The 22,767-nt window shown below is 39.2% G+C and overlaps 1 protein-coding gene across 2 annotated transcripts; it reads left to right on the top strand.

Moving 5' to 3' along the window:
- Positions 1–4,991: 4,991 nt before the first annotated feature.
- RAB5A (RAB5A, member RAS oncogene family) lies at positions 4,992–22,655 on the top strand. Of its 2 annotated transcripts, none has more exons than XM_055709706.1 (6): positions 4,992–5,054; positions 11,326–11,576; positions 15,202–15,353; positions 16,824–16,946; positions 18,748–18,841; positions 21,779–22,655. In XM_055709706.1, the coding sequence occupies exons 2-6, from the start codon at positions 11,414–11,416 to the stop codon at positions 21,892–21,894; spliced, it is 648 nt and encodes a 215-aa protein (XP_055565681.1). In that variant the 5' UTR covers positions 4,992–5,054; positions 11,326–11,413; the 3' UTR covers positions 21,895–22,655. The 2 variants fall into 2 exon arrangements, with proteins under 2 accessions (XP_055565681.1, XP_055565680.1); XM_055709705.1 differs by lacking the exon at positions 4,992–5,054 and adding an exon at positions 5,077–5,283.
- Positions 22,656–22,767: the final 112 nt, after the last annotated feature.

Below are 22,767 nucleotides of genomic sequence, written 5' to 3'. Positions count from 1 at the left end.
TCATTTTAGGAATCAGTGTCATATTCATTCCTTCTTAGATTGAAAGCTAGTTGGTGTGCAGGAAGAGTATTTGTAGGGTAGGAAGGATCTGTAAATGTTAAAGATAAGCTGATGAATTACCAAACAAAAAAAATTAACTCCATTTTAGAAAAAAGACTGAAACTTTCTTGACTTCAGCATGAGTTTGTCACCTCCTGTGTTGAAAAAATCAGATCTCTAGAGAAGGCGGTTTTGGAAAAAAATTGAACAAAATATTGCCTGCTACAACAGTACTTGTTATTTAAAAGTTACCTGTATTTACTGGCATCCAATTCCCACAATATATTGCCTTTTTCTGTCTTGTTCAGGAAGAAAGATGAGGAAAGGAAGCTGCCTAGATGCCTGCACTTTGCTTCCTTTATGAAGCACAAAGATCCCATGTTCTGCAACACAGTTCTCATTCTGACTACAGTGCTAGCAGAGATGGCCGTCAAAGCACTAAGTTTGTGACGAACTCAGCCTCTGAAGGCCAGAGAACTCCATGTAAAATGCTGCAAACTGTGAAAATCTCCGTTGTTATTGGCTCGTTGCTTTCATGGTTTTTAATTCAACTCATTTACAGATACAAAATTACTGCTATGTGCTGCATACATTCTATACGTTAAGATACAACCAAACCAATGGATGTACAGAAACAATGTAGACAAGCAGAGATAGAAGACAGAAAAAAAGATATTACAGCAGATGGACACATGGAAAAAAAACATTGGCAACTTGAAACAAAGAGACTCTGCACATCCTCTAAAGCAAATTTCCATTCAGTATTACACATCTAGAGTCAGATTTAAACACAAAAAGGCTGAACGGAGCATATGATTAAATTCTGCAGAGAAATGCTAAAATAGATAGAAATCAGTCTGGTGAAATCATGGCTGACTAACATTTTTGTTAAGATCATCCAACACAGTTTCACTTTTGCTATCTGACATATCACCCAAGATGGCATAAAATACAAAACCATGTTCACTGGTAAGGCTATCCAGCTCTGATTTCAGAGCATTTCTTAAACAGCTGTTTGTCCAGACTACAACAGAAGAAACATCTTCACCACTAACATTCACAGAGACCTGTCGATCCCAAAATACAGTAACTGGGACTCAGTCACTTGAGTACTGCGTCTGTTTCACACAATCACTGTGACTCTTTGCTGTTTGCTGACCCCGTAAGCCAGCATCAACCAGCTATGAACAATTTGCAAGTTTCACAAAGCGAAAGAGACACCCTACAGCTCTGTGTAGGGGTCAGGGAGGGAGTTAGCGATAACCTCATGCATATGACACGCTTTTTAGCAGCACACCAGCACCCTAGACCTGCTGTTGTAGGCTCTGAGTCTCGGAGTGCATTCACCCCATTGCCAAAACTATTGAGTGCCTATATACTTAACAGACAAAAAGCATGTGAGCTTTGCATTCATGCTAGCAGTTTCAGTATAATGGCCTACTGCAATGTATCTTAAGTCTGCTCAAAAGATTCTGAAAAGAAAAATTCTGTAATCTCTCATGTGAAATTAATCATTCTGTATCACTTTTGCCCCCTTTTCATTAGTGCAACTATACGACATGAATTCGCGCATCAAAAATTCCATGCAGCCTTCAATTTCAGGTATATTTGCTAATCTGAAAAATTATTCCAATTTGAGAAAGTATTTTGTTTATTTACTTATATGAGAAGGCTAGAATATCTGATCCCTACATGCGGAATGTAACGGTTCTTCTTTTCTGAACATCACTGCATTACATTTTGTATTTTCTCTCATTCTTCCTGTGTAAACTGAGTGTGTGGTTTCACATTACACCTAACCAAAGCTTACTGCCAAACAGGTGGTTCTTGGCTCTTCTTCTCTGAACTCATACTCCTCTACTCCCAATCTGCACCACATCTACTCAGCCTGCAGCTACAGATGAGTTGGTTCAGTGAGCTGAGCCACTACAAAACTGTCTTCTGGTGAATAATTTTTTGCATTACATCAGTGGTTGATCCAACTTACTCTGCAGCTGTAGGGTATCACAACTTACTCAAGAGGTCTGAGCTGGCAGCTGGAAACAGAAATAGACTAGGATCGTATCTTCCATTAGTGCTCTTCATTCGAGTAGATTAAGTGAAACATGAAATGCCATGTATGACGTGAGCATTTAATCTCTAAACTGAATTTAAATTCAAATCATTCTAAATACTCAGTGTAATATTTTAATTTTTTTCATCCAAAACTGTTCATGTATGTACTGGGTCTGGCTGGGACAGAGTTAATTTTCTTCTTAGCAGCCTGTATGGTGCTGTGTTTTGGATTTGAGACTAAAACAGTATTGATAACACAGCAGTACTTCAGCTACATCTGAAGAGTACTTGCACAGGGTCAAGGCTTTCTCTTTCTCCACTTTGTCGTTGTCCCTGCCCAGGGGGGTATACTGAGGGTGGGCAAGAAACTTGGGAGGGGAATGCAGCTGGGACAACTGACCTGAATTAATCAAAGGTATATTCCATATCACATAGCATCATGCTCGGCAATAAAAATTGGAGGTAGAGGAAGAAGGAGCTGGCTTCCAAGACAACTACTGCTCAGAGACTGGTTGGACATTGGTCTCTTTGTGGGAGGCGATAGGTGTTTTCCTTCATACTGCCTTCTCCCTCTCCCCTTTACCTATCCTTTGCCTTTCTCTTGACCCACAAGTAGTCTTGCTTTTGTTCTTCCTATTCTATTCTCTGCCCTGCTGCAGAGAGGTGAGTGCGTGAGCAAGCAGCTGCCAGGTTGTTTGGATGCTGGCTGGTGCTTGGATGTATGTTCATAATATATATTAAAAACCATCTGTTTATCAGGATTCTGGTGTGTTGCTCAGCAAATCCTGCAGTCCAGCTGAACACACTGAAACCAGTCAGAGGGTTATGGCAAATAAGCAGTGCATTAGGGCAGGATTACCTCATTTAAAGGTCATTCTTACAAATATTCTAAAAGTTGGTCTTCACTGTAAGCTTCAGCAAACTCAGAGCTCGGAAAACTTGCATACTTTCAAACGTGTTTCTCTGGAGCTAGTCTGGCATTCTGCATCACTGGTGAACTCAAAGTCTTTTTCACTTTTTTGTTACAGAAATGCTTTTTGTAAGGCAAATATGTAAGTGATTAACTTTGACTGAGTAAAAGCAGAATGGGGAAATTATTAGAGACCAATCTGCTAACAATGGTACATGGAAAAGAATTGAAGATGATAAAGAGAAAAGAACAGACTGATTTTATTCCATCCACTTCAGTACCTTTTAAAGTATTGATATGTCCATACTAGGGAAGGAGAGAAAAAAAAAAAAGACCAAAAAAACCCCCCAGAAGACACAACAGCAGACAGATATGAGATTTGTCGATTCCCCTCTCATTCTACAAGGCCATTGGCTATAATATTTTACAAGTAGGGAGATATTTCTGAAGCGACACCAAAGACTGGAGATGATTTTTTTTAAAAAGGCTGCAACACAACTGATGTAACCTTTCTTTCTGTTCTCAGCATGTCTCTAAAGTAGCAACAACAAGTGAAGATAAGCCTGCATTGGCAAGAGGACTGACTGGACAACTAACACTGAAGTCGCATATTTTATGAATGAATGCCATAAGGGAGCCTCACCTCTGGTGTAACACTAGCCATAGGCTTTCCCTAACTTAACTTTTGCATCAATTAAATACAAGTGGTTTTTACTAAAAAAACTAAAGCATATTTTAAAAGTACAGCAGCATCAAATCTTGATTCAGTATTTCCAGTGACAGAGTATCTAAACAATTTTCATTAAATTGTACCAATCATTAAACACCATTATTGATAAACTTACTAAATGCCTTACAAGTTCCGTTTTTCATTCCTTCAAATACCAACTATTAGACCTTGCTACCATGCAATCCTTATCCTTCTCTCTTACAAGGTCAGCAGGTCTTCACGTCTTCCACTGTGAGGCAAGATTTCCAGACTGTTAACCATTCCTAAAGGCCATCCCTGAATTATCCTCAGTTTTGTCAGCATCCTCCCTCAGTTATTGACATAAAGATACAAAGGATTACAAAGGCTCCACAAAATACACCAGTAATGCCAAAAACCAATGATGTACACCCACCAGTCTTTAGAGCAAGGTGGGTTATTTATATTTGCATGTATTAAGTCAGACTGTTTATATCCATGTACAAAGCAATCAAGACTTGTTCTGTTATCAACCCATCCTCTTTTAAGTTTTAGCACTCTCCCAATAAGGAACCCATCTCTACAGCTTTATCAGTGGTTGTTCAATCTGAAGTTAGGTAAACTCCCAATCTTAATTCAGATTTTCCTGTGTAGTTCCTTCTTTCAACTCATTTGACTAATAGCTTTGGAAAGTGGTTCTTTTAAAGCATTAAACCACGACTCTTCCGTGTCATACACAGCTCCTGTCTCTGGCACCTCAGTGGCCTCCTCAGGCTGCACCGCACCCGCAGCGCTTGGTCTCTCCCAGAGACTCATGTCCTCGGCGCTGAGGCGGAGGCACGGAACACCCTACGGCCAAAGGGCCCCGGCCTTGCTGAAGGCCACCTCTGCAGCGCCGAGCCGCTCCTCGGGATTTACCCGGCTGCAAGACACAGGCAGCGAGGCCGGGCGGGGAAGGGAACGCCGCACCCGCAGGCCCCGCGTCGCCCCTGGGCTCCCTTAGGTGGCGGCGGTGGCGCCGCGGGGCCCGGGGGTGAGGGGGGCAGCCCGCCTCGCGCCTCTCCCATAGGCCTCCGCGCACGTGGCGACCGGGTGGGGGGGGGGGTGGGGGGGAAGCGGCGGCGGCTACGAAAGGGGTTCCGGCCCTCCGCGTTGCCATGGTGACGGCCGGGCAGAGGGAGGAGGGGAAGAGGAAACAAAAGGAGGAAGGGAAAAGGTGGGAAAGAGAGTCACGTGACGCGCCAGCGAACCGGAAGCGCATGCCGCGTGCGGGCCGTGACGTGGCGGCGGCGGAAGTACGTGTGTGTGTGTGGTGTGTTTTGGTCGGGGCAGAGGCGGCGGCGGAAGTCGGCGGCGGGCTGGGTGAGGCACGGCTGCGCCCCCGCCCCTCGCCCCCACCCCTCGCCCGCGCCCCGCCGCGGAGCCGCCTCCCCTTTTCCCCCTCCTCCACCCGCCCACCCTGCCCCGGCTCGCCCACCAGCACCGCCGCCCGCCCGCCCGGCCGGCCGGACAGACAGACAGACGTCGCTGCGCCGCCGCCCGGCTGCCCCTGCTCCCCCTCCCCCGCGCGCGGCCGCCGCGGCCCGGCCAGGTGAGGCGGCGGGGCTGGCGGGGCGGGGGGCCGCGCTCACGGGGCGGGGGGGCCCCTGCGCCGAGCGGGCGGGCGGGCGGGCGTCTGTTGTTCGGGCTCCTGCTGGCGGCCGCCTCCCCGAGCGGGAAGGCAGGGCCGTGATGTGGGCTGCCGAGGTGGGCAGCCCTGCGTGCGGGGAGGGGGGGCTGGTCTCTCCTTTCCCGTCTCAAAATGGCGCCCCCGATTCTCCCACTTCCCCTTATTCCTGTGCCTGGAAGGGAGCCGCGGGGGAGGGGAAGGTGGCGGCGGAGGCTGGAGGCACCGCGGCGCTGAGGGGAGCGCTGGGATCCTGCGCTGCGTGCGGGCCCTTCTGCCGCGAGCTCCCGCTGCTGGGTCCGGCCGCAAGGGCAGGGTGGCTCCTTGCGAGCGGCGTGTGGGGGACGCAGGGGGGGCTGGGCGGTGGGTCCCTCGCCTTCCCTTTCACTTGCGGCTGGAGGAGGGACGGGGAGTGCGGTGGGAAGTCGAGTACTCGGACCTCACGTCGCCGTCTGGGGGGTCGCGACCGGTCTAGTATATTGGGTAGGCTCTACGTGAGACCTCGTGGGAACTAGGCGTAAAGCTATGGTGGAGGAGCAAACCTGTGCCCTCGTACGTCTTAGAGGAGAGCTGAATTCTTTTAACAGCAATCAAAACGTTCCAAAAAACAGGGCTATGGAAGGCTAGTCTCTCGGCATTTGGAATGTTTTTTTTTTGCCTTACTTTATACCTCTTTCAGAGCCTGGAGGTGGAAGAGAGTGGCTGAACAGTTAACTAAGCAGCTGAAATTAATCAGCTTCTTCCACGTAATGTTCAGAACAAGTAAAAAGCATGGCATCTTTGTTTTTTCCAATCTGGTAGAGAATTTTCAGAGTTGAAGGCAGGCTAGATTGCATGTGTGTATTGTTATTCTGTAATAGGAAATGTCAGGAAAAAGGTAGATGTTGGTTGAAGTGAGGTGGCTGGAGACAATGATAGTACAGTCATCGTTACTTACATTTCCTGTATGATAAACCAGTTTATCTGAAAGCAAATGGTACTATACATTGTTCGTATGAGCTCATGAGATGGTTATTATGTTTAATTGGAAGGCAGTGTTTTTTTGCAGTGACTATTGATTCACGTGTTAACTTACTGTCTCATGTTTCAATATAAACTGGCTTATATGTGACAAGCATTTTGATAGTTACATGTATCACTGTCTTGAACACTGCAAAATGTCATGCTAATTCTGCCAAACATGGATGGGAATAAGAGAAAACTTTGTTAGTAGGAGTGCCTAATGAGCAAGGCTTTTGAGATGCTGCTTTTTAAAACCTTGAAGATAGTCCAGTATAAACAAATTTAAAGTAGATAATGGTTGCAACATCAGCATTGTGTGATCTGTCTCTGTTCAAGAAGCATGAAAGAGTTTATTAGAAATTACTACAGTTGTATGTGTGTTCACAGTAAGAAACTCTTGTCACTTGCTCTGAAATATAAAAATGGTGGAATGGTCTGGTTTTAAAATTAACATGAATGTTGTTGTGTTCTTTGCATTTGATAGTGCACTTAATCACATTCACTGTAGGAACAGTGTTAACTCTCTTAATCTCCTCAGTAGGCTGGCTTTTGTCACTGGTGTTATTTTGATACTTCTGTAATAGCTTTCTTGTAGTTTAAAATAGGCACTCATCTGAACACTGAAATGACTGAATTATGCCATTAAATTATTTGTAGGTATTGGCTGGGGCTGTTAGTTTTTTGTACACACTCAGGCACAATAAAATTTGTGTGGTTATCTATTAAAATACTTATGAGTCTTTCGTAAATAAAACTCACTAACAAAAAGACTATCTAGCAGTATGTAAATTTCTCATTTAGAGTGATGAGAACACCCAGCATTTGGTAAATTAACTGGAGTACTTTGCTAATAATATGCTCCAAACTTTGTTTTGGCATTTCAGCATGGAGCTGCTGTGCCTTTGGGGGATATCCATGAGAAGAGTGAAAGTTGCTACTTGCCAGAAGGACCTATGTATTGGCAGTACCCAACACTGTAAAATGAGCCTTGTCTTTTAATAAAGTACTGAGTTCTCACCTTAAACTCCATAAAAGAAAATCTCCCTCGTTTCTATCCATATGAAGCCATCCATCTAAGAGATTTCATAGTATTTTCCTTAGCACACTTTTATATAATTTCCTTACATCCATACGTGTTAGTTTAAGATCTTGGTTCAAATCAAACAGTTGTGTACTTGCTTTTGTGTAGATGAATGGAAATGTCTCATCAAGGTTTCTTTTTCTTCACGTGGTTCAAAGTTTACTTAGTATACAAAAATGGGGGTGAAATGTTGGTAGGTCTTTTCCTGGAAATTTTCACCAAAGCTAAGGGTAAAAAATAGATATTGCTGGAAAGCCATTGAAGTAAGTGTTCAGAGTTATCTTGGGAGTGACTTCTCAAAAAAAGACTTGAATTTGGAGTGTGCGCTGGGTGCTGAATGTAGTATTCCTCTCTTGCATGGTGTTGTTACGGTTCCCAAGGCTAGTATTTTACAGATGACTTAAGGAACTGGAGAATGAATGTGACCTGAGGCTTGGAGCATGCATGGGGTCTGTAGCATTGAAATCTACTGCTAAATCCTTGTGAGGCACTATGTTCATCACACAAATGCAAAAAGAACAGATCAAAACCCTTCTGTAACGGCTATGTCAAACTGCAGTGCTGCTTTTCTTCAGATTAAGGAAATAATTTTTTTGGTTTTCATGTTTGTGTGTTGCCATGTTGTGAACTTACTGAAGATTTTCAGTATCATCTGAAACTTTAAAAGATGATGATTTCTATATACTTACAGAAGGTGCTAGTGACTTTTTTTAATGTAACAAAATCATCTGGATGTGCTCTATCAGGTTTTCAGTCTCGTGGGGTTTATTTTTTTGTAATCCTGAGCTGTTAAAAAGTGGGTGGTATGACTGTAGTAGGTTTTATCATTATTAGCTATATCAATGTGACTATTGAATGAATGATGTTTGCATTATGTTTCTGGGACTTCATGGTCTTCCTCTCAGGTAGTGTGATCTTGATCAGCTTGACAGCTGGTTGGTTTTTTTACGTGGTATATGAGCGTCTGGAATGATTTCTGATGAGGAAGGAAGAATGTAAACTTTGAAGCTCTCTAACAACTACAGCTTCTGTAGCTTGGACATCTATAAAAATTGAATTAGGTATTTTTCTTGACAACCTGTTTCAGCTTTGGGTTCTGAAGGAGTTTTTTAAGGGGTAGTAATTACAGTTTTCTAAGTGATAAAAATCTGCATAACTAGAAGCTGTAAATAACCAGTTGAAACAAATAGATACTAGGCGAGTTAAATCAGTCTTGCCTGTTTTTCAGTCAGACCTCCTTTTGCTCTCAATATGGGAAACAGCGAGTAAAAAGTGGTCATAGTGAATAACTGGTGTAGTGGATTGATTTCCTTGCTCTGTGTCATGTAGAAGTCACTTGCTCCAAAGAGTACTAACTCACATGGTTATTGGATGTAGTCTTTATGTCTCTATTAATGCTGCAGAGTCTAGAAAAGCATGGGATGAATTAAGATTAAAGGGGTGTAATTATTTCATGGTTATCCAAACCACTAGAATGCCACAGCAAACACAGATGTATTTCATTTTCAAAACAGAAATAACTTAATTATCTTCATTACTTCTCCAAAGGAAAAACAGATGGCCAGTAGTATTCTGAGCTACCTATATTTTGGCTACGCCTTGCTGCTTTCTGTCTTGTAATATAGCTAGGGAGGGATTAACTGTTGTCACGGATCCATCTTTATCCAAATTGCTCCACAACTTGCAGAGTATATTTGAGCAGCATGGGGGGTAGGGTGGAGGTGGGGAAGAGTCTTGCCTGGGAACCAACATACCAGCTGTGTATAAATTGTTCGTACTGTAAGCATGAAAGGTCTGGTACTTTTAAAAATAACTGGCTCCATTCTTGTATTCTAAAATACTAAACAAAAATTAATTTATTGAGTAAGAATTTTGGTATGTATTATTATACATTATTATGGTACTTAATAATATGGGATATGCAGGGGCTTTTTTGCTTCATAGAAACAATCTTTAACTGTGGTACACCTTCACATGTTTGTAAGAACATACATCTAAAGCCTGATATTTATTAGATGATGCTGTGCAAATAAAATAAAAAAAATAATTTGTTGATTTAAGGTTATCATAATACCAATCAGGACATAAACTCAGGACAGACAGGGATGACTACAGGACTGGAATATCCTACCTAGAAGTAGCTAACTTATTTTGAGGTATGGGAAAAGGAGCAATATGAGTAAATAGGAGTGTCTTTAAGATGTTGAAAATTTTTTTTTTCCTAAGACCTGTATTCAAGTTCTGTTTATAGTGAGACATAAAATACCATTTTTCAACTGTTATGTTAGTGAATAAATATGCTAATATTTTATTCATTGCTTATTGCATGGAAATGAATTTGTAAGGGCATATCCCAGTGGAGAATGGAGTTCTGCTGGAATGCTGGAAGCACTCTCCAGAAAAGAAGATTCTTGAGGACTCGTGTTGGGTTTACCAAAGAGAGTGAGGAAGGAGAAAGAAGGCTTAGTGTCTGAGCTAGGTGTGCCATAAACTGGAATGCTCAAGTGCCTGACACATGTGCTTAGTGGTTTGAAATGAGGAGATGGTTAAAGACAGCCACTTGGTTAAAAATGTAGTTGCTTTACTATACTGAAGAGAGAACAAGAAGTCACTTGAAAATACTGGGTTTACTTACCTTTTTGCAAGATAAGTATTAAATCCATTTTAATGTACTTTAACTTGCTTGCATCCTAGATGCTAGAAAAAGGTGTATTACCACAAAATGTGTACAATTCAAGTAAATAATCAACTGGAGTAGGATAAATCTATAGGGTGATTTTTTGTTTGGTGTTTTAGGGGTTTTTATTTAGCAGAAATTTAGAAGCAGATGTTTCTATCACTGAGAGCTGAGTGAACAACATTTAGGTATGTTTCCTGTGGGCTCACTTAGAATTTTGTTTTGGCAACTGGGAGGAAAGAGAATACTGAAGGTGATTATGCCAGTCATTTGTACAGCAATGCCTACCTGCAAAAAGATTGAATCTGTTAAGTGTGTAAAAAGCATAAATCTTAGGCTCAGAAGTGATACCGGCAGAGTCTAAAGGCTTCTCTGTCCATATGAATAAATGTGACTTCTTTTGGGTTTTTTAAGGAGTTTAAAAGAAGAGTAGGTAGACAAGGGAATACACTGTGTTCATACTTGTTCTTAACAAAGATCTCTTGCGAATATTGATCTGCTAGGACATGTTGGTACTGGAAACAACAATTAATCGTCATATAGTTCTGTGGTGGCTTTCACAAAGTGATCTGGAATTCTAGCTGGTCAAGTCAATCCATTTTTCTACATATAGAAGGCTTTGGTTTTTTGTTTTTCAAAGTACAATTCTTAACTAGAGAAGGTATTGATTTGTATATCAAGATCATTGTATTTTTAAGGAAATTGCATTTGATAGACTGTTAGAAGTGAATTGAGAAGAATACTTGCAAATAACTGGCGATTGAGTTTTCCCAATTTGCTCAATTTTTTAGCATCCCATAGCGGTGCTGACTTCAGAATATTGCTCAGCAATAGCAAAATTATGGAAGGAATTAGTATTTCTTGTCATTTGATATTTTATCAATAATGTGAAAGCCTGAATCTATTGTTATACTTTCATCTTGATGTGTTAAGAAGTAAGAGACTGAAGGTTTACAAGAAGAAACATAATTGGATTTTAATGTCCTAATTTGAAGCTTTAATTGGAAGACTAAGTATTGAAGAAGATAACTGGTTCATTTGTCACAGATGTTCTCTATAGTTGACATCTTAATAGCGATGGTAACTGTGCTCTGGACTATTGACTTTGGTAAATGTTAGGACAAGTTACTTGTAAGCATTAATGAATTAGATTTTTTTCTTACTTGGTTTGTAATTCTAATATCACCCACTGTCTTTTCATAAACAGGTTGTTACTGGCAGAAGCACCACTGAAATCTGAACCCTGGAACTTGCTTTCAAGAGCTTGAAACAAAGGACTTCTTTCTAATTTGGGCATGGCTAATCGAGGAGCAACAAGACCCAATGGGCCAAATGCTGGAAATAAAATTTGCCAGTTCAAGCTAGTACTATTAGGAGAGTCTGCAGTTGGCAAATCAAGTTTGGTGCTTCGTTTTGTAAAAGGACAATTTCATGAGTTTCAAGAAAGTACGATTGGAGGTGAGAAAACTATCCTGTTAATTTTTTTCACATTGAGTTTATATTGTCCTTGTCCTTGACAACCTGGAATGTAATGGCACTTCTAGAATGGGTCATTGACAGCAAGAATCAAAACTGAGTCCTATGTCTCTAATTGAGAACTGTAACTTGCTAAGATTAAAGTTGTAGTTGGCACAAGGTGGAGAAAGCAAATGCGTGCTTGAACTGCATAGTTCTGAGAACTGGGCTTGATGTTACGTTTTGTTTGTGGGTGGATGTGTGGCTATTTTAATTGTGTTGTATGCCTAATGCATGAACTAACTGCTTAGCAAGAATTAAGAACTTGGTTTCTATAGGGGGGGGGAAATGCTGCATCTTCCAAAAAGGTTGTATTGTCATGTATGCATCCTGGCTTTACTTTTGATTCAGGAGAACGTGCTACATTGCTGAATATACCTTTCTCTGTTAGTAACCACAGAATTTAATGTGCTGGTTTTACATTTTGTGACTGAACAAAACAGGTGCTGGCTACTAGAAAAAAAAAAGTCTGTTTAACTGTGAACAGATTTTACGCCCCACCCCCAAACCCTCCAGTAGATTTCTTCGGTTACATTAAGTTTGTGCTTTGAGCTCTATTCCTCCTTGGATAAATTTTAACTTTAATCATACAGACTTAAGCAAAATACGGATTTTATGGATTGATAAATATTGTCTAGTTGTTGCTGCTTGCATGAATCAGTCTGTTTCATTGTAATATTTATATGAAGCCATATCAGTGGTCCGTATGTGTCTTTACACATGAACAGTTGTGGAAATGTAAAAAAATCTACAAAGATCACGAAAATAAATACTAGCTGAATTTCATTGCATCATGTTTTTTACCCTATTTCCAGCTGTTACATGTATTTATTTTGTGTATCTGTCAGCATAAATGGGCAGCCACTTTTTTCTCTCATTTAGCAGTCTTACTAACGCACACTTTTGGCTTTGTGTGTTTTATAATGGCTTTAGGGTGGGTGTCAGTGTGGAAGGTTCCTGTATTAATCTTACACAGCTATGTGGTAATATGGAGAGCATTCTCAAAGATCTATAGTGAATTAACTTCCCAATATCAACGTGAATTTTAATTTTTAAAAAAATCAAGTTAAATTCATTGTTCAATTTCAGTGATGTCCAGTTCTTCTAACCTCCTTTTTGTTTCTTCTTGGTTTAGTGTCTGGGTAGAACTAGGGATAACCCAAACCCTGTTACACTATTTAAAATCTATACAAAGATTAAATAAGACCTTACGTTCAATTTCAGACATACAGTTAGTGTAATCTCTGTATTAAGTTGTGCCTCTTCCATATGAAATAGAAACAAGGAAATGCCATGTAATGCAGCTGAGAGATATTAAATGCAGCAATGTTGGGATTCAGAAAAAGTGTTCTGTAGAGAAAACTGTCTGACTCTGTAGCTTGTAGTTGCCTAAGGCGTAATTTTCTTTGTATACATAAGGGCCTTTTAACAAAGAGAGGCTTATGTGCATTGTGAATCTAAATAAAAACATCTGAAAGAGTGCAGTTACAGACAGACATACTGGATAGTAGTGGTGTGTTTTTGCCACTTCAGATAGTGTAGCAATACTTGTTAGTTGCTTAAGACAAAAAATTATGGCTGTCATAGGTGATAGGCTTTCAGATAATTAACATAGCTGATTTTTAATTTGCTATGGCCTTGCCAGATAGAAGAAAGGTACCTTGTTTTCAGAAATTAACTGGCATTTTATGGGGGTTGAAATGTTCCTTTCAACAAAAACAAAAGGATGTCATAGAATAAACCCCTTTTTTAAATTCTCATCCCAAGTACACCCCTTCATTTATGGTGTGTAGGTACATTCTCCTGTTGAAGAGAATAATGTCTGTAAGAACTTCAGATTCTGCTTGTTTAACACCTTACTGTTGCTTTGGAGAAATACAATGTTGAGTTTGTTCTGAGGAGGATGCCCTTTAGTCTGATGCAGGATGCATGTTTATTTCCTCTTTATTTTAGTTCTGGGCTGCTTAGGGAGCTACCAAGAGGAGCCTGTTTTACCAGTGCTTGGATATTTACCATTTAGAGATTCACGGTGATTTAACATTGGAACATCAAAGCCTTTACCTTCTCCAACATCCCTGCTCATCAGTGACGGATGCTAATACCCCTGAAGCAGGAACATCTGACCACTTAACTAGTCGGCTTCTGTATGTTAGTTACAATGTAATGCAGCTGGGGGATTTGATTACCAAGCAAGATTGACTTGCTTTTGGTTTACTGTAATGACTTGAAAGTTGCAGCAGTTTTGGAATGATTCATAGGCTGTGATGTCTTGGAGTATGTGGGACAAGGTAACATCCCAGGTATGCAAGGGTTATGGGTCAGTGCCTCTTCAGACATTAGATTTAAATTGGCCACAGTCTGTCAGTATGCTTAGGGATGAGAGCCTCCTCGCAGTTCAGCCAAGTAGGGGGCTTCCCTTAATGTTTCAGCAAGCAGAAGGTCTTAAATTTTTCTGGTTGTTTCTTTGTGAAAAGAGCAAGGGCAGACCAGTCCAGTCTTTCACTAAATGGCTGTCAGGACTGGAAGAAGAACTACAAACATTTATGCTGGATTGCTCAGACTTTCATGTAATTTCTTGAAATTGTTGCATTTTCTGCTGTGTATGTACTGTAACTGGGCAAACAATGTGACAGTAAAGCAGGTAATCAAGACAGCCTGTCAGACCACTGTAATAGTTGCATGCTTTATTTGTAAACTTCAAAAACTAAGGTAGAACAAGCTGAGTTAAAACTCAAAGGGCTAAGAGAACTCAGTAGAAGGAAATCCTGCTTTCCAGAATTTTTTTCCCCAATAAATTCTTGAGATTTTAGCTTGATTTTTATAATTTTCTATATTCTGTGGGTACTCACCTCCATGTTTCTATTGTGTATCTTGATCTGAATGGAAAATCTTTGCTGGGACTAACTGTTTGAAGACTTGGAATAAGTTACTGTTTTCTGTAATTAGAAGACCATTATTTATGGTAATGCATTCAGCTATAGTGCCAATGGATGCAAGTTTCCCTGAAACTGCAGGCTATCAAAATTATGCTGATATTAATTCTTGAGATCACTTGCAGAATTGACAATATGGCTGCTTTAAGAACAAGAACTTTTGAGAAGTGATTCTTTCTTCCATACCTGTTAGCTAAGGTGGACTTTTCAGGAGCTGAAAATCAAGGCTTTTAGATACTATTCAAGTAATGTAAATGTGTAGAATTTAAATAACTGAACTGTTGGATGGGGTGCTGTTACAGGTACTCTGTATAATCTGGTGAAGCAGAGTGAAATGTACTTAAAAGACTAGAGAAGGCTTGTGGTTGCTCAGATTCACTATTACAAAAAGAAAAATGAGAATTCTTCCCAATTTTTTCTTATGTCTTCAATTTGAGGGAAGACTGGTTGTTTAAGTAATTGTTCTCTGTTGATCAGAGTTACAGTCTATCAGCTAATGATTGCTTCAAACCTGCTGTATTTTAATAGCCTTGAGTTTTTTAAGGAAATCATACTTGCATCTCCGTGAATATAATTTATATGAACATAGAGATATAAGCAGACTTCTGGTTTCAGCTCCTCTGTCTTTTTTGTAGCTGCTTTTCTAACCCAGACTGTGTGTCTTGACGATACAACAGTAAAATTTGAAATTTGGGATACAGCTGGGCAAGAGCGGTACCACAGTTTAGCACCCATGTACTACAGAGGAGCACAAGCAGCTATAGTGGTATACGACATTACAAATGAGGTAAGTACTGTATTAGGGAGGCACAAGGGGGATTTGGAAGATAGCAGTCTTGAATCAATCTCTCCTTAATCTTTCTCACTGACTTGAATGAATCAGTTCTTCATTTTGGAATCATTTGGGTTGGAAGGGACCTTTTAAATGTCATCTAATCCAACGCCTTTGCCATGGACAGGGACATATTTCACTCAGGTTGCTCATTTCATATTGGACTATGTAATGTTAAATTGTGTCTGTACACCTTTTTTGCTAAAAGACCATTTCTAGGGGGGTTTATTGTATTTAAAAAAAGAGAGAAAGCAAGCAACCAAGCAAATTGCATTGTAGAAGCGTTTCAAACATACCTCTAAATCAGTTCACCAGAATTGAGCTGTTACTCTCACCACGTTCCTGGTGATAGTTTATTTTTGGTAGTGTTCAGCTCAGGGGCCCCCAACATTAGAAGGACATGGACCTGTTGGAGCAAGTCCAGATAAGGGCCACAAAGATGCTCAGAGGGAGGGCTGGAGCACGTCACCTATGGAGACAGACTGAGAGAGTTGGGGTTGTTCAGCCTTGGAGAAGAGAAGGCTCCAGGGAGACCTTATAGCAGCTGCCAGTACCTAAACGGGGCATGCAAGAAAGCTGGAGAGGGACTTTTTATAAAGGCATGTAGTGATAGGACAATGGGGGATGGCTTTAAACTGAATGAGGGTAGATTTGGATTAGATATAAAGAAGAAATTATTTATTGTGAGGGTGGTGAGACACTGGAACAGGTTGCCCAGAGAAGCTGTGGATGCCCCATCTCTTAAGTGTTCAAGGCCCGCTGGGTGGGGCTTTGAGCAACCTGGTGTAGTGGGAGGCATCCCTGCCTATGGCAGGGGGGTGGGAGCTAGATGATCTTTGAGGTCCCTTCCAACCCAACCCATTCTGTGATTATTTTAATATCGTATTATTGCAAGTTAAAAGGGTAGGGATTAGAAAAGTAGCACAAGCTATTGAGACCAAAACCTAAGGTTATTTTTTTTCTTTTTATTTGAACTTAGCTCAGATAAACTTCACTTGTGTTTGGTGAAGTAAGACTTAAAAATCTGAACCCTCAAAAAACTGAGAAACCCTGTACCATAATACACAGTGCTCAGTAATTAGGAAGTGTTTTGAGACAGTCTCAGTATAGCTGTTCATAACTTGATTTCTCCTATAAAATTCCCATTTTCTCTCTTTACCATTTCTCTTTCCTTACTCTGTCTACATAAAGATCTTCCTATCTTTACTTACTTTTTCAGCATTATCCCAACTAAGCACATTTGAGAACTAAGGTAGGAATGTTTAATTTTAAAAGCTCAGTTGGCAAGTTAAAAGTGTGCCTTTGGACAAAGACGACAGCATTGCATTGGCTTTTTGCTTGAAGTGTAGGTAACAGAGATTAGGATAATAGGTGAGTACAAAAGGATAATAAAACTCAGTTGCATCATTTTGCAATCATTAACAGGAGTCCTTTGCCAGAGCGAAAAACTGGGTCAAAGAACTTCAGCGACAAGCAAGTCCTAACATTGTAATAGCTTTAGCAGGAAACAAAGCTGATCTAGCTAACAAGAGAGCTGTGGATTTTCAGGTATGTACATAACTTCTGTGTATAGAAATAGCATTTTTGTTGGAATAGAAAGTAAATAAACCTAGGAGGAACTTCTCTAGTTGTTATAGAGGTCACGCAGTTAAATATATATGCCAATTGATACTGAATTATACATGTTACTGAAAAAAATCTTTGTACAAGTGATATGTAGCAATAGCCTTTTTTGAATAATTAAGTTAGACTTTGAGTAATAACTAATTCATTTGCATATCTTTACGGCTAATTGAATTTCTGTTCTTTGATGTAACTTCTTCCTGTCTTCTGCCCCAAATTACCAGTAACTAGTTTCAATGGGTGAGGTAGCAGTAACTGTGCAAACCATTCTCTCTGACTTGTCAGCAGGAGATTTTGATTATGGTATGATACAAAGCTGATTGATGGGCTTAACTTGGTTAGGCTATACTGTTGAAGCAGTGTTCAAGTTTTAATTGTGCGTTTCATGGCATTCTTTCTGATTTAGCGGATGTATCTGTGCTCTCACTGCTATATTTTATCTTCTAGGAAGTTTAACCAAGTCATCGGAAAAGAGCTTCCAAAGCAAATAAAACTTAGTGGTTCTGGTCCATTCATGATTGATTGAATTTTAATTGAGATAACATCTATTAGTCATTAATTCTTTTACTGTTTTAATCTGTGTTTGATGTCACTGTGTAAGATACTGCTGTGTATAGTAATGAATCCTTTTGTAACTATAGGAGCTGAACTATGAAGGTTAGCAGTGGTTTAGGTATTTGTCTGCAAGAATTCAACAACTGTTTTCTAATGTTCTACTTCCATATACTTCCATGTTAATTGTAATATAAAGATATGTGTTTTGTGAAAAATTGTGATATTTAACAAAAATTTCATACGTGTGTGCAGTGAAAAACTTAATGAGATTATTACCAAACTACTATTTTTTGTACAATCACAATCTTACTGTTTTTGAGATGTTTGGGTCTTTGTTAATGTGGATTTATGGGTTCCTTGCAGACTTGACAATCCTTCCTCATTGCAAAGCACGTTTTAGATTTCTGAGTATTTGCTAGCGTGTGATTTCAGATATAGTTACACATAGCTTAGCAGATATTAACCTAATGAATATAGAGTACTGTAGATTATTTTTTTTCATCATAGGTATTCTGTAGTTTGGCTTTTTGCAGATTTCCTATTGAATGCAAAGACAGTTACGTAATTCTAAGAAGCTGGGGATTCCCAGCTGAATTGGCTAAGGAGAAATGGCAAAAATAGGGAACTTTTTATAAACAGTGTATTTCAGATCAAAATTCAGACTGAAAAGGGAGATAATGTGGTGAGATATTTAATACTGCACGTTTACTTTATAATTGTGAATTTGTCAGGATAATGAAACTTTTCTGATCCATCTGCCTTGATGGTTGAAAGTTTCAGGATTGTTCACAAACTGCCTTCTTTCCAGGGTAATAATCGGCTTTGGCACTTTCTGGAGCTTATTAGGTTTTGCTGTTACAGCTAGTGTTCTGGATCAGGGTTGTCTTTTTAATAAGTATTTTTATTTATTATTTAGTCTTGTCTGAGATTTTTCCATCTGGATCTTTTTAAGATGAGTAGGGATTTTTAAGTTTGCTTTTCTAGATGTTTATCTGCTTGATAGAACTGTAACTTCATAGCTGATTAACACATTGTCACACGTGTTTCAACAAACATTATTTCTTTCCAAATGGTATAAAAATTGTCCCTTAGTAGCAATAAAATTATGTGTAATGATTGTGTGATATTTATTTATTTTTAATGAAGTAATGATTCTTACTTTAACTTTCAGGAAGCACAGGCTTATGCAGATGATAACAGCTTATTGTTCATGGAGACATCTGCCAAAACATCTATGAACGTAAATGAAATATTCATGGCAATTGGTGAGTCTACAAACAAACTGAAAATTTAAGGGAATCCTTTTTGTGAGGTTCATACCATCACAATCTTTCTAACCAAAGATCTTTGGATTTCACAAAAATTGATTCTGGCACTGAAGCTTCCTTAAGAGTTTTCATACTGGTTTTGATGTTCAGAGGTCAGATAACACCTGTGCAACTGTGCTTCAAGTTTCTGTCAAGCACCAAAACATTTGGATTTAAAATAGCTAAGCTAGAGGTTACTTTTGAATTCTATCAGCAAGTTTTGTGTATCTGTCTTGATTCCATGCTGAAATATTGTACTGCATCAAGCTCAAGCAAAATTAAGCTTTAGTTGTTATATAAAAAAAAGCCACCCACCTTTCCCCTGGTATAGGTAATTTAAGAGTTTTACACAGCTTTTCTTAGTTGCAAGATTTACTTGGCTTTTGTTTATCAACTTAGTGTAAGAATGTAAGTGAAAGTGTATGAATGTGTGCCCTTTGGTATGTTGTTTGCAGCAGATTCTACGCTGCCTTGGATAAGTGCAGAACCTGGAATAATGTACTTTTTATGAGACAGCGGTAATTGAAGCTGGAAACACTTCAGAATGAGAGAATGATAACTTGCTTAAAAAAAGTCAAATATTCAATTTAGGGTAAACAAAACACTTGCTAAATACATTTCTGTGTTTAAAATTTTATTTGAATTCTAAATGCAGCTATCAGATATCCAAAAGTTGTGCCAAAGATGGTGATGTGTGCTTAAATTCAGTGTCCGAGTACAAGTAAAGGGCACTGATTGTAAAAAGTATATTTACTAATATATTTTTAGCCCTAACGTAATCTTAGGGATTTCTGTAACGATACTAACATGTAGTGGTAAGTATAAATGACTAAGAAATTGCATTGATAGACACAAAATTGTATGTAATTGGTAATAAAATTTTGTAAGTGGAGGAAAAAGAAAGCATGAGCTTTTAGGCTGGTGGCTAACTTATTTAATAGTAACCTTAATCACAGTAGTGGCTCTGCTACTGGGGAATAGTAATGTGTAGTGTCAATTAACCTTATTAAATATGTTTTGTATTTTGCACTACAGTGACCTCTCTATCCCACTGCTTTTTGTGAAAAACAGGATTGCTATTGAAATTAAATGTTTCTAAAGAGCTCTTCTGCTTTCCAAGTCAGTAAAGCAGAAGGTAATTTGTGGTGTGGTTCAAACTTCTATCAGATGAAAATGAAATGATCACTATAGCGACACTTTATAACTAAAGTACTTGCTTCATATTAACTATAAATACTTGGGGGTGGGGGAACACATAACTGTATGAGTGGAAAGCGTATTTTTCTCATAAATGCTCAAGATAGGCCTGTGTTTAATGATACAGAAATGCTCAGTTACACTGTTCTGGTGAAATTTTAAAATGAATTTGCTTAAAGGTGCAGTTTGCAGTTTGTTTAGAAAAAAATCCCCTAAATCTGATAATTTTTTAAAATCTGTTATATCCACAATAATTCTTACCTCTCTGTATGATAATGAAATATACAAAAGTAAATTTGAGAAAACAATGCCCAATTAGTACTTGGGTATTTTGTCTGCAAGGTTGGTTGTCCATGTGAGTATTCTTTCACATTGATGGGTGAAATTCAGCTTTGTCAGCGCATCAGAACAGAACAAAATCTGTACAGCAATGGACCCTGAAAGGAAATCTTGGCAGGGATATAAATATTGCATGAAACTTCGAATGGCTTTTTGCACAACTTGGATGCAATTCTCGGGACCATATGTAAATATGATCTTCAGAAATGAAAGAAAATGAAACACAAAAACATGGACAGATTTGAGGGATGCGGCTACAGCTGCTTGCAGAATGCTTTAGAACTAATTCAGAAATTCCAGTTAAAGAAAACAGACATGTTAATTTACAGTTCTAGAATGGATGTAGAAACCAGAACAACAATGCTCGGAAGGCATTTTTTTTTACTGGTGGTTTGTCCCTTTGTACTATCTCAGCAGTTTAGTACCATGTGAACTCCTGGCTTCTGACACAGAATTGTAGAACAGCCCAAGCTGGAAGGGACCTCAAAAGATCACCTGGTCTAGCCTTTTGTGGAAAGGGATCTTAGATGAGATTATTTAGCACCACAGAACATCTTGTTAATGTGTACTCTGCTGGTTTTCTGGCTGTTACACTTGCATTTCATTCCTTTTAGGAAAAGTTCTTTAAAAACCTGGGCAAAGTAATTACTTTGCAGTCAAAGCATGCAGCCAAACTGTAGAACAGGGAGGGTTGTTGGGTCCTGGTAGCATGGGCAAGAGAGCCCCAGAACTCTGCTTTCTCTCCTTCAGAAAATTAACAGGATGAGCTACTGCTCAGAAGGGTAACATTTGTCACCCTTATTTTTCATGTCAAGACCAAAGAAATGTACCCTGGAGCTATAAGGACAACAAAGAAATTACCGCAGTCAGTTGACTTAAAAGAGCTGGAGAGAAGAGACAGCTTAAAAAAAGAGAGATGAGAGTCTGGATCTAGTGCTGAGGGTCATTTTACATGTTGTATGCAAATGCTTATTCTGGCTAGATAGCCAGGAGTAGTTTGACCCATTTATGTCTGTGTTTTGTGCCTTTTAATTTTTTTTCTGCATATTTTTAGCACAAAAAAGCCTGTTCTGTGTAAGTGGATTTCTACAAGAGCCAACGTTTACCAGCATAGCACACCTTTGCAGATATATTTTACTGTTGAAATTACTAATGCATTTCAGTCTTGAAAATCATAAATAAGGTAGTTAATCATGAAGAAGTGTCTTAACTTCTTTTATTACCAACGCACTGAATCAAATCGGATTTTATAGTGATTATATTGATAAGCTTATGGAGTAATAGTGTTGACTGGTTTTGCACTCAGGTGATTTAATCACAATACAATCTCAGTTTTAACTCTTTTTGTTGATTTTATAGCAAAAAAATTGCCCAAGAATGAACCGCAGAATGCAGGAGCCAACTCTGCCAGAGGAAGAGGAGTAGACCTTACTGAACCCACACAACCACCCAAGAGTCAATGCTGTAGTAACTAAAACATCAGTTGCTTTAAACTGTTCTGAATATTCTTCTGCTTCCTAACTGTTAATAACCATGGAATCGGAGTGCTTAACCTGGCCCAGTACAGCTTCCAAACAACGAAGAGACTTTACGATAATTATCAATTTCATGATACCGAGTTTTCTCTTGACCTAAAATTTTAACATGCATGTATCTGCCGCTGGCTGTAATGTTTCAGCAGTAGAGGAGAAATGGAAGCGGAATAAACTTCCTTCAGTTGAAAGGTTCTAAAAATCACTTGCTACTAGGGGTGTAGAAGAACTGCTTTCCGTGGACCTAATTGGCCAGTTCCTGTAGCCTCAATACTGATCACTGTTACAATAAATAGAATTGGGACTTCTCATAATCCTCAATTGTGCTTTAAAACCTTTCTAGAAACAGGATCTAAAAAATACTTAAACTTATTCACAGTATTGACGCAACCAGTTGTTTCTGCAGGTATCCACTGTTTAGTTATACATTCCATAGTTTAATAATTTGATTAAAAACAATACTTGCATTAACAATTTTAAAACCTTGTGCTTGCAGAAAAGTGGAGTTTTAGTTGGTACACTGTATGTAAATTATATCAACCAAGTTAGTTATCTAAGGGAATTAGTGATAAATCAAATTTAACTTTTATTTCTATCTGGTCAGAGGGTACAGACCAGTAAACTTAACTTTATGACTTAGGATGGTTTTGGTTTTTTCTCTACAAACTGTAAGAGCTCTTCAAGTAAAACTACATCAAACTCAATGTCTGTGACTTCTTGTTTTTGATCATTGCTGGCCATTACAGTTTGTTTTTCCCCTAAGGAAAAAAATAGTGCACTAACGATTATGTACATCCAACTTGATTTTAAATTTGG

This window comes from Falco cherrug, chromosome 4 (assembly GCF_023634085.1).
Source record: "Falco cherrug isolate bFalChe1 chromosome 4, bFalChe1.pri, whole genome shotgun sequence".
NCBI lineage: Eukaryota > Metazoa > Chordata > Aves > Falconiformes > Falconidae > Falco > Falco cherrug.
The sequence above is the reverse complement of the archived record's forward strand: the minus strand, read 5'-3'. Positions and strand labels throughout refer to the sequence as shown.

Coding starts and splice junctions, on each gene's coding strand:
- RAB5A (XM_055709706.1), top strand. CDS start 11,414: ATGGCTAATCGAGGAGCAACAAGACCCAATGGGCCAAATGCTGGAAAT. Junction 11,577..15,201: donor TCAAGAAAGTACGATTGGAG/GTGAGAAAACTA, acceptor TCTTTTTTGTAG/CTGCTTTTCTAACCCAGACT. Junction 15,354..16,823: donor TATACGACATTACAAATGAG/GTAAGTACTGTA, acceptor AATCATTAACAG/GAGTCCTTTGCCAGAGCGAA.